The sequence below is a fragment of the Molossus molossus genome, unplaced genomic scaffold (assembly GCF_014108415.1).
Source record: "Molossus molossus isolate mMolMol1 unplaced genomic scaffold, mMolMol1.p scaffold_m16_p_3, whole genome shotgun sequence".
NCBI lineage: Eukaryota > Metazoa > Chordata > Mammalia > Chiroptera > Molossidae > Molossus > Molossus molossus.
This window is the reverse complement of record NW_023425366.1, coordinates 94874163-94885923: the sequence shown is the minus strand read 5'-3', so window position 1 is coordinate 94885923 and position 11761 is coordinate 94874163. Positions and strand designations below refer to the sequence as shown.

Here is an 11761-nt window from a genome sequence, read left to right as displayed (position 1 = left end):
CACCAAAACAAGTAGTTCTAATTAGTTTCTTATTTCCATGTTTGCCTCATTTCCCCATCTGATTACCACACAACAGTTGGCACAATCCTTCTAATAGTGTTTCTTCCATGATTCAACTATTTCCATTGCTTCTCATTGCACTTGAAATAAAATCCAAACACTTTGCCTACAGATTCATCTTCCAGTCGAGTTTTCTCCTCTGCATGTTCTATGCTCCAGCCACCTGGAGTACTGGCCTCCTTTCTGTTTATCCAACCTGCCAGCTTCCTTCCCATGCTAGGGCCTCTGCATATACTTTTCAGATGTGTGATACATATCTGTTAATGAATAAATAATACATAATCCCCTCCTACAGAAGATAGCTCACTTTGTTAGAAGAGTCATTCGCATGGTTCCAGTGTGAAGCTAGCCCTGGAGCCTGGTGCTTCCAGACTGAGAGAAGTCCTGCTGTGCTCCTCACACTGTACTACATCTCCCAGTTAACTGCTCACAAACCGTCCCACTCAAATCCCTTTCTGCCTCTGGTCTTGGTGTTAATACCTGCTATTCTAGTCTATTCTTTCTTTTTTTACCCTCACAAGAGGACATTTTTCCATTTTTGTTCAGATAGAGTGGGAGGAAGAGAGAAACACTGATGTGACAGGGACACATAGAGTGGCTGCCTCCCACATGACCCCAACCAGAGCCAGGGACAAATCGTAACTAAGGTTTGTGACCTTGACCGGAATTGAAGCCATGACTCATTGGTCCCCCTGCCGACACTCTAACGGCTGAGCCTAACCGGCCAAGGCTAGTCTATTCTTTCCATGTTTTATTAGTGGTTTCTACAACTCTACAGGTTTTTACTATGAATTTGACCCCATTTACATATCTTCAAAAATTCCTAAATCCTTTGGGCTTACCAGTTTTCCTGCTTTGTAGTTTCATATTTTTATATTTCCTCTACCATTTTAATGTGAGTTGAAGATGAGGGAGATCGGAGTCAATCAGGTTCCTTTGACTGGAAATTTTCAGTTAAAAACATCAGAACAGAATCTCAAAACATATTAATGAAGATCATTTTATTGAATTACAGGACAGCGAGCACAAAAATTGAATATTTGAATAAAGTTTAACCATTTATTCAAAACTAGAAACTTTAAATGTAAAAGTACATTTTTAGTTAAGTATCTAGACATTACCCATTTTATTATTTAAAAACTTGGTGATTAAGGCAAATATTTAGTTATGCATTGAAGCCCCATACAGGTAAAAAACATAATCAACTAAAGTTTGTTATTAAAGCAAATTAAAGTTCTTCATTAGAAAAGCTGTTGCACCCTGGCCAGTTTGGCTCAGCAGTTGGAGAGTCAGCCTGCGGACCAGAGAGTCCTGGGTTCGGTTCCCGCTTGGGGCACGTACCAGAAAAAAGAAAAAAAAGAAAATCTGTTGCATAATAAGGAAACAGAGCACACGCTTAATGAATGTCAGCTTCTTTCCACCCCTTTGTATGGAAGAATGACAGACTCCTCTCGCCTCTCCCAAGAAAGCGTTTGAAAATGCCATATATAAAAAAATCTTAAAGTTTGATCTCACCTAACATGATTTGATCATAAAGTTCTTTGGTCAAGGGAACATAAGCTTTTTTCAAGTTATCCAGGAAGTAAAGTGGATCAGAAATTTTTAATGGACTAAATCCTTCTTGCACCATCTGAAACTTCTTTGGTTTGAATGTCCCTGTCATTTCCATCTTTTCCTATAAAGCAATTATTAGGATTAGTGGAATCATTTAATATTATATATAATACATAAGTATTATATTTAACAATATAGACTATAATATTGAGTTATAACACTTTCACACCCAATGGCCATCTCTATTTACTACTAATAATTTAACATTATAAATAAAAAGACTGCCCTCTAGAACATTTAAATCTTTAGCTTGATTTACCTGTGAACTTTATTCAACGTATAAAAATTATGAACACAGTCAATAATTGATTATACCTGATATAAATATGTCTAAGAAACATCAGTTTATTTCTTCAATTCAATGTCAATGTATTATGTACAGAGTACGCTATTAGACATCAACAGATAAAAGATGTGAAAAACAGTAACCAATTCCATAAGGCAGAATACTGTAAGAACCAGAGGGAGTAAAGAATGATCTAAAACTTGAGTTTCCAAGCAATACACTGAAGTACAAGTGGTACCTCAGTGAATTTCCAGGGTCTCCACAGAATATTTTAAATTTTCAAGATATACCCAGTAATGTCTGTCAGTCACCACTTGCAAACTACTAGCTCAATATTAGTTTGTGTTACATTCTTTTCAGTGATGTTAGATCTTTGGGAAACAGTTTTCAGTGGAGCTGTGATAAAAAACAAATCCAGCCCCAAATCAATGTGTAACATGGAATTATGCTGGCCCTGGTCAGTTCAATCTAAGTTCAAAGTTTGAAGAGTTGTGTAATACCCAACTTACACATTGTTATTTGTGGTTATTTGAAAATGAAATAAAAGTATTTTTTCCTTTCAATTTATATGTATTATTATTTTTCAAATAGCAACTAATTTGTTAGACCTAAATACTTACTAATTTGTTCTGGCCTAACCACTGAATAAACAAATATTTAGGTGTTTGTTTTGGCCCAAGAATGTCATAAAATAATTACTGAGACACTAAAGATGCCATGAATCTAGAAAGTTTAAGAATCTCTGCTTTAAGGGATTTAAAGAAGGTAAGAGTGGATGTCATTGCATGGAGATGCAACTGTTTTAACGCAGATGACATGCAGAGGTCTATGTAAAGTTCTATGAGTGACTCGGTCGTTTTGACTTATCCTCAACTAATTGTGGAGTCAATTTCACTTTGAACCTCCTCCCCTGATCTCACCCTTCTCTCCCCCCTCCTACCCAACACTGTCATCGTAGAATTAGATGTGACCGTGTAGAAACACATATTCTTTGTTTTTATCTTTCTTTTACAGTTTACATTCAGTATTATTTTGTATTAGTTTCAGGTGTACAGCATAGAGGTTAGACAACCAGACACTTAACAAAGTGGACCCCCGATATTTCCAGTACCCACCTGGCACCATACATAGTTATTACAATATTATTGACTATGTTCCCTATGCTGTACGTTACATCTCCGGGACTGTTTTGCAACTACCAATTTGTACTTCTTAACCCCTTCACCTTTTTCACCCAGCCCCCTAACCACCCTCTCCTCTGCAACCATCAGTCTGATCTCTCCATCCACAAGTCTGTTTCTATTTTGTTTGCTTATTTTGCTCTTTAGATTCCACATGTAAGTGGAATCATATGGTATTTGCCTTTCTCTATCTGACTTATTTCTCTTATGTTCATTGCAGTGCTATTTATAACAGCCAAGAAATGGAAGCAACCCAAGTGCACATCAATAGATGAATGCATAAAAAAGCTGTGTGGTACATACATACAATGAAATACAACTCAGCTGTAAAAAAATGAAATCTTACCGTTTGCAGCAGCATGGAAGGACCTAGAGGGTATTATGCTAAGTGAAACATATTCTTTTTCTCTTTTTAGAAAATCAGAAGCTCACTCTACTTAATACAATTTGATGTTCTGCCTTAAAAAAAATTACTATGCCAGGTATATTTCATTAGGTAATTTTCATTAAAACAGCACTTTTTAATGGTGTCATAACATCTCACCTAATTATAATTTTCTTTGTTTGTTTGTTAATCCTCATCTGAGGATATTTTTTCCATTGACTTTTAGAAAGAGTGGAAGGGAGGGAGCGGGGGGAGGGGAGCATTGATGTGAGAGAGACACATCAATTGGTTGCCTCCTGTACATTGGGGCTGGGTATCAAACCTGCAACCCAGGCACATGCCCTTGAACAGGAATTGAACCTGAGACCTTTTGGTGCATGGGCTGATGCTCCTACCACTGAGCAACACCGGCCAGTACTAATTATAATGTTTTAATTAACCTCTTCTTCTTGAACTTAGAGAGAACATGAAAAAAATTTACAACTATAAATAATACATTTAAGAACATCTTTCTACATAACATTTGCACATCTTTGACTCTTTCCTAAGGGTAAATTTCTGGGAATAAAATTACTAAGTCAAAATATATGCAGATTCTAAGAGTGATCACATATTTACCAAAATGTTTCCTAGAGAGATTATGACAATTTGTGTTTCAGAATGCTAGGACCAATTTCATTGCTTCCCAGCCATACTGAGTAATAAAACATTTACATTTTTTTGGTAAATTTATTGTTAGAGAATCCTTTTAAAATTTGTGCTGAACAGAGTTTTAATAGAATAATTGTTTTATTCATTTTGTCAGAAGTAATTTATTGTTTTGCTTATATCAGACCATAACTCATTTATTAAATATTTTGACTGCCAACTAAGTGTCATGCATTATTCTAACTATAACAAATATTGCAATAAACACAACAGTCATGGCCCAAGTGTGTTTAGGTGTTTATGGAGGCTAAAACACTTTCTAAATTTGTATAAGACTGATTTAGTCTTCTAGAGTGGTCCTATGCCAAAATACTTCTGCTTAATAACAATGAATTTTGCCCAGCCCACGTGGCTCAGTGGTTGAGTGTCGACCCATGCACCAAGAGGTCGCTGGTTAAATTCCCAGTCAGGGCACGTGCCCAAGTTGTGGGCCGAATCCCCAGTGGGGGGCATGCAGGAGGCGGCCAACTGATGTTCTCTCTCATTCATGTTTCTATCTCTCTCTCCCTTCCTCTCTCTCTGAAATAAATGAAGAAAAAATATTAAAAAGCAAAACAAAACAGTGAATTTTAAATAGTCTTAGGGGAAAATGTTTAAAATAATACTTTGATTTCTCAACTTCCTACTCCATTAAAATACATTGTTTGTAGGGTGGGACAGGAGGGGCAAGAAAAAGCTAGGTGTAGTTATAAAAGGACAACATGAAGGGTCCTTGTGGTGTTGAAATTGTTCATATCCTGACTGTGGTCATTGATGCATAAGGCTATACAGCTAATAAAAGTGTACAGAACTTAATACTGAAGGGGTTAAGAACAGGCCTCCCCAAGATAGACATGGAATTATTCTGAAGGCAAATGAGACCCTGAGGGCTCATGAGAAACTTCTACCTCTGCCTTCAAGAATTTAAGTTAGGGGTCTTGCCCATAATAAGTTATCACCAGAAATAACATTTTACAACCTATATCTATATGGCAGGGGAAACTTCTAATTACTGAACATCTGCTCTTCTTATTGTCCTGTAAATGATCTTCCTTCTCTGTGAAGCCCCAAAGAAATAACATTTTACGACCTACATATATGGCAGGGCAAACTTCGAATTACCAAACATCTGCTCTTCTTATTGTCCTGTAAATGATCTTCCTCCTCTGTGAAGTCCCAACGCACCTTACCTCATCCTTAGCTCAGAATGCCATACATACCGCATTTTAACTTCCTGTCTCTAAAGCTCTCATGTAAGGGGGGGGTCTCTGACTCTCTCAGGTATGTGGGGTTCCCATATGTTCGTACGTAATTACATTTGGTTAGTTTCTCTTGGTAATCTCTCTCATGCCAATTTAATTATTAGACCAGCTGGAAGAACCTAGGATAGAGGAAAATTTCTTCCTCCTCCACAATATACACACGCACACACACACACACACACACACACACACAACCAGTACAAGTAAAACAGAGAAAAGTTTAAAAAGATCAGCAAATTGTATCATGTCAATATCAGTTTTGAAAAATGTTACCATTGGAGGAAACCAAGTAAAGGGTACACAGGATCTCTCTGTATTATTTCTTACAACTGCATGTGAATCTACAATTATTTTAAGTGAAAATATTTATTTTCAATTAAAAATGTGTTACTTCTACTTCATATTTACTTACCTTTAGTATTTCAGAGGATTGCTATAAAAATAATCTGAGACGATGTATATAAAAACTCTTAAAATAAAAATATTATGTAAATGAAATATGTATTTATGTCAGTTCAGATGATGTGTCCTATTGGCCAAGCAAAGACTTGGCCATGAGGATTGCTCAGCAAATACTTTAAAAATAAATATGGCACCATCCATTGCTCTATTAGAGACCTAATAGCAATATAAAAAATGTACCCGGAAAAATTCTATGTGACTGGATGATAAGAGATGATGAATACTAGCTTTGGGAAATTAGATTTGAAGCACAATGTTAAATAAATGAATGGCTGAAGAAATGAGCAAGCAAGGTTCCCCAGTAGCTGGGCAAATTTGTTTTTATTTTTACTGTGTTTTAGTCTAGTAACCTAACAAGAGAGAGAGCCTACCTCTCCAAACAAATAAATTCAGAATTTCTCCAAAATTTAAAATCCCAGAGGGAGTTGGGCAAAATGAGGACAAAATTAAAAGCAAAATTGCTTAAGGCCAATTAATTGCCTTTAGGTTCTGTACACATCCTACAGACATCTTGATGTCAGCTTGGTAGAACCCAATTTTAGGCTCACAACAATAAATGTCTTCACAATGCATGTGTAAGACGTGGTTTTGGCTTGTCACTGTCTCTGGGACCATCACTTTTGCTGAGGTCTTGATTGAACAGGAAGAGAGCAATTCTATAATTAGGACAAAGACAAAGACATCCTAGCATTTCATCATGCTCCCCCTTCTATAATTAGGTTTCAAATATGGTATAAATTAGCAGCCCAAGGCTTTTCATTGCTCTTGAAATTCTCTAATGTAAATAAAATGAACATATTAGCTAAAGGATAAAATCTTATTTTGTAATCAAACCATCTCCTGAATTCCTGGTTTTAAATTTGATGGGTAAGTAAAATAATCTTAATTCTTAAAATTCAAATAGCAAACTTACCTGAATTCTTAAAAATCGTGGGCAGGCATAAGCTGGTAAGAATGTTACAACTTGTTCATAAACTTTTTCCAAGTCTAAAGACTTATTTGGTTTTAAAATAATAGAGGCCATTCCTGTTTTTCCTTCACAATCTGAAAAAAATGTTTGAAATAGAGTTCATCTTACAAGTCCTAGGTGAGCTGTTAAAATAGTCCTGTTAATTGCATACTAATTGTTGTAAAGGGAGACATTAAATCTATTTCAGTAATCACAATGCGACAGTAGCATAAATGAGTGAGTCCTTCCCCGAGCATATGATTTACTCCCTAGAAATAATTTAGAAACAAGGAAGGCCAGAGTCTATTCCTAACTGTCTACACTACAAGAATGAAATAGATGGAATGGAAAATACCATAAGCAACCCATAATTTGCATCTTATCACAATTAATATATTAAGAGGAAATATTTATTTGAAGACAAATATATTCCAGAGAAATGTCCATAATACACATCGATGAAAAAAGTAAAGGGCATATTTTTAAGGTAAGAAACTAGGGGCTGGTATTGTCATAACTAAGTCCACAGATCGCTTACTGCCGTCTCCTGCAGCACCCAGTGGCTGGCTATTATAGTAAACATCCCATTCCTCTGCTCTCCTATCTACACTCTCACCCACCCACCCCCATGTCCCCATGCACTTGCAAACATTAGTTGGAAAATATTGTCATTAGTAAAAATAATAAGAGTGAAGAGGAATCCTCTGATTTCAGGTTGGTCACTTAAAAAAAAATTTTTTTTCTTTATTGATTTGAGAGAGAGAGGAACGGAGAGGGAGAGAGAGAGATAGAAACATCAATGAGAGAGAACATTGACTGGCCACTGCCTACATGCCTCCCACTGGGGATTGTGCCCACAACCTGGGCATGTGCCCTGACCGGGAATTGAACTGGCAACCTCTTGGTGCATGGGTTGCTGCTCAACCAGTGAGCCACAGGTTGGTCACTTTTATTTGTCATTTCCACCATTGTAATACAATCCCCACATGCATATTTATAGAGATAAACGAGGCCGAACAATTTAAAAATGATTTTTAAAAGTTCAACTTAACCAATAGTCAGTGTTATTAAACATTTAAACAAGAACATGTTTCTGTTTAGTGGCTTGTATAAACTCCAGTCACAGAGAAAAATAATAGACGATTGAAAAGCTGTAACTACTGTCAGGCAGTGAGTCACCGATCAGAGTTTTTAAGCTCTGCTTAAAAATAAACGCAATATTGAAATTCAATGGGGAAAAAAATCAACCTATACTAAAATAAAAAAACAAAAATCATCAAAAAGAATTCAATGGGTACCTTTCCCCTGATGTGAACTTGAAGTTGGGCAGCTTGGTTTAGGGCATTATTTGCCATGACAAGGCTGAGATAACTATCGAATATATAAAAAATCCAAAATGTTGCCCTGGCTGGTTTTTTCAGTGGTTAGAGCACTGGCCCTCGGACCAAAGGGTTAAGGGTTTGATTCCCGGTCAAGGGCATGTACCTGGATTGCAGGTTCGATCTCTGGCCCTGCTTGGGGTCATGCAGGAGGCAACCAATTGATGTTTCTCTCTCTCCCTCCCTCCTTTCCACTCTATCTAAAAAAAAATCAATGGAAAAATATTCTAGGGTGAGGATTAACAACAACAACAACAAAAATTGAATTAGTAAGATCAGTGCAAAACTGAAGAAAAGTTGGCACAATCTCTCTGAGAATCCTTCCCAAACTTGAAATATATGCATACCTGGCACAGCCACACCATAGACGTTTGATTCTTGTATGAAATCTAACATTCCAATAACATCAGCAACCTCTGTGGTTGCAATGTTTTCCCCTTTCCATCTAAATAAAAAACAAGTTCCAGTTAGTACACTTATATTTGAAGAACTAGGTACCCAGTTTTAGTTTCAGTGCCTTGCATTTGGCTCTGTGCAAAGCACCTAGTAACCCAAAATAATGGCAGTTTTCAAACTAAGAAAACACTGTTGATAACTCAACAAAACCAGTATCTGTTTTTAGTTAAAATTACTTTATCTGTCTCTCATTGGTATAATTGGCTTACTCTAAAATGTTTATAATATGTCATAAAATAAGATAATTATTATCCCCCTTTATTTGGTAATATAATAAAAGTTAAGTAGAAAATGTCCCCTACCTCTAATGGCAGAGCTAGAAAAAAATGAAAGGAAAGCTATGTAGTTAGCTGCTTTTCACTGTACTGAACCCCTTTAATTTCTAGGGATTAATCCCTTTGGCTACTTTAGTGTATATGAATGGATATTTTATTTTTTTTGCTAAAAATTTTTTTTTTCTTTATTGATTTTCGAGACAGAGGAAGGGAGAAGGAGAGAAAGACAGAAACATCGACGAGTGTGAACATCGATTAGCCGCCTCCTGCATATCCCCCATTGGGGATTTGGCCTACAACCTGGGCATGTGCCCTGACTGGGAATCAAACCTGCAGCCTCTTGGTGCATGGGTCAACACTCAACCACTGAGCCACACCAGCCGGGCTGGATATATTTTTTTTAATTAAAATAATTTTACAGAATGTGGGCTCCTAACAGGGTACAAGAAGGAGAGGAAGTAGAAAGTATAAATCATTTATTCATTCAAGCATTTTGTGAAGGTCTATTGTCTGTCCTTCACTGTCCTATAGTCATTGACTAGTAGTAAAATAGTTTCATTAGCCTAAAATAACCTTAAGTAATTAAAAAAATAAAATCATAGAAAAGAAAATTTTGCTGTTTCATTATATTTATCACTAGGTCAAGAATTAGACCATATTTGACCAAACTGGTTTTTTGTTTTAACCCTACCATTTAGACTTCATGTCTGTCTACCTGTTTGATATTCTAAAAAAAAGGAATTTACTAATTTGGACCAGATGGATTCATTAAAATAATGATAAAAATTGGCATCAAAATTTAACTTATGTTTCAATCCAGAAACAGATGTCTGATAGATTTTTAAATGGGGAAACATGACTAAGATAAAAGGATTGTGTCTACCCTGAAGGTAAAGAGCATGTGGTCTATTATGTTTCCGTAGGGTCCTGCTCTAAGCACAATTCACAGTCACAGAATAGGCAGTGCGACCACTGACATCTCATACCTGAAGGTGTCTCCAATACGGTCCCAAAAATAAAGGAAATTCTCATGATCTTGGACCATTAAATCTCCTGTATTAAAGTAAACATCTCCCTTCTTAAAAACATCACATAGCAATTTCTTTTCGGTGTGCTTCTTGTTCCCAGCATAACCAAAGAAAGGATTCTTTTCATTCACTCGAGAAATGAGAAGCCCAGGTTCTCCTGCCAGAGAAAGGCATTCTTCAGTGATCTGATTAAAACTGCTACATACACACCATGCATATACCTAATTTATTTCTGACCAGCACACCTAGTGTTGCCTGCCTTCCTTTCCTCTGAACTTACCTTTACTATAGTTGACATCATTTGCTCTGGGTGCTGGGAGTACAACCAGCACATCCTTTCACAGACTGCCACAAATGCAAATTACTTTGGAAAAACTAACAAAAAGGAAATTGAATGTGAAGAAAAGTACATTAAATTTATTTTACATCCTGGGTGGATAAAATAATGGCCACTTTTCTTTTGGATTATGTAGATTTACCATTGATAATAATGGCAATTATAAAAATAACAATCATAATAATAATAATTTTAATAAGGTTATGATAGTAGCAATATTTATTGGGCATGCACTGTGTAGACAGCCCCATATGTCTTTTGCAACATTTTGTCTATTGTTCATAGAAATGCTTTGAAATGGATAATTTCACAGGGAAGAAACTAGGGCCCAAAAGGGTAAAGTCACTTACCAAAGTCCAACAGGAATGAACCTATACTTCAAGTCTCTATGATTTTGCAATGAGGTTTTTGTATAAATCTATCTCTGGTCTAATTAATATGTTATTGGAAGCTTAGGAAAATGTTTTATTCCTTTGGGACGTTAGTCTGGAAATCCTCGATGCTCAAGAGATGGAATATGAAATTTATCTAAATGAATTTTTCAATCACATTTAGTCAAATGAATCAAGATTTTGGTCAGCAATCTGCAAGGTGAAAAACTACTTCTAAGAGAAGCGTAAATGACAAAGCAGAGCAGCAGTCACTGCCCCAGAAGATTTCAAGGTCATTGTTGACTTGCTTTGCCCCTTGTGAAGAGAGGAAGAGAGTTAACATCTTCATGATGAGTTAAATGTTTTAAATTCCAGCTTTTTTTTTCTTTTCTTTTTTAATACTTTCTATTCAACCGCCAATTACTCCCACTCCTCCTGGACATTCTAGTTTCCAACAGCACACATGCCAATGGCCAAAACAAGCCTGCTTTGCTACGGCAGAGGCCCTTCATGGTCACTGTAATTACCACCACCACCACCACCACCACCACCATCATCATGTTCATTGTTACACTTATTGAGCACTTTCCGAGTAACAGTCACTATTGTGAGCACTTTACATATGTGTCTTATCTGATCATTATCACAAATCTGTAAGGCAGGCACTCATACACTCTTTACTTTACAGTTAAAAAACCAAGGAAGGAAGTCTAATTTGCCCCATGTCACACGCAGTCAATTGTTGGGGTTGGAACTGCTCTTGACCCAGGTCCACCTGACTCCGGAGGCTCTCCTCACCGCATAGTCCACCAGTCTGCATTCCCTGTGGTCAGAATTTTCAAGCCTCATATTTCCCTTAAATTTTATGTTGTTTTTCTTTTTCAGGACACACGTGATAGTTTCTTCCCTGGGAAATCAATTATTGCAAATGCTTGGAAAGGGCATATTGTATCCTTATATATCCTTTGCAGGCATAATTTATGCAAGACAATGCTTTAAAGGGAAAATAAAATATTTAGTAATCCTCAA

The 11761-nt window shown here is 36.5% G+C and overlaps 1 protein-coding gene across 1 annotated transcript in view; it reads right to left on the bottom strand.

Moving 5' to 3' along the window:
• Positions 1–1544: 1544 nt before the first annotated feature.
• The window catches only part of SLC27A6 (solute carrier family 27 member 6), a 62986-nt gene continuing 52769 nt past the window's right edge, over positions 1545–11761 (bottom strand). The window contains exons 7-10 of the mRNA XM_036279624.1: positions 9983–10181; positions 8613–8710; positions 6851–6981; positions 1545–1735 (exon numbers count right to left, since the gene is read on the bottom strand). Of these exons, the coding sequence (XP_036135517.1) occupies positions 1559–1735; positions 6851–6981; positions 8613–8710; positions 9983–10181 (605 nt within the window). The 3' untranslated portion in view covers positions 1545–1558. The remainder of the gene's footprint in view (positions 1736–6850; positions 6982–8612; positions 8711–9982; positions 10182–11761) is intronic.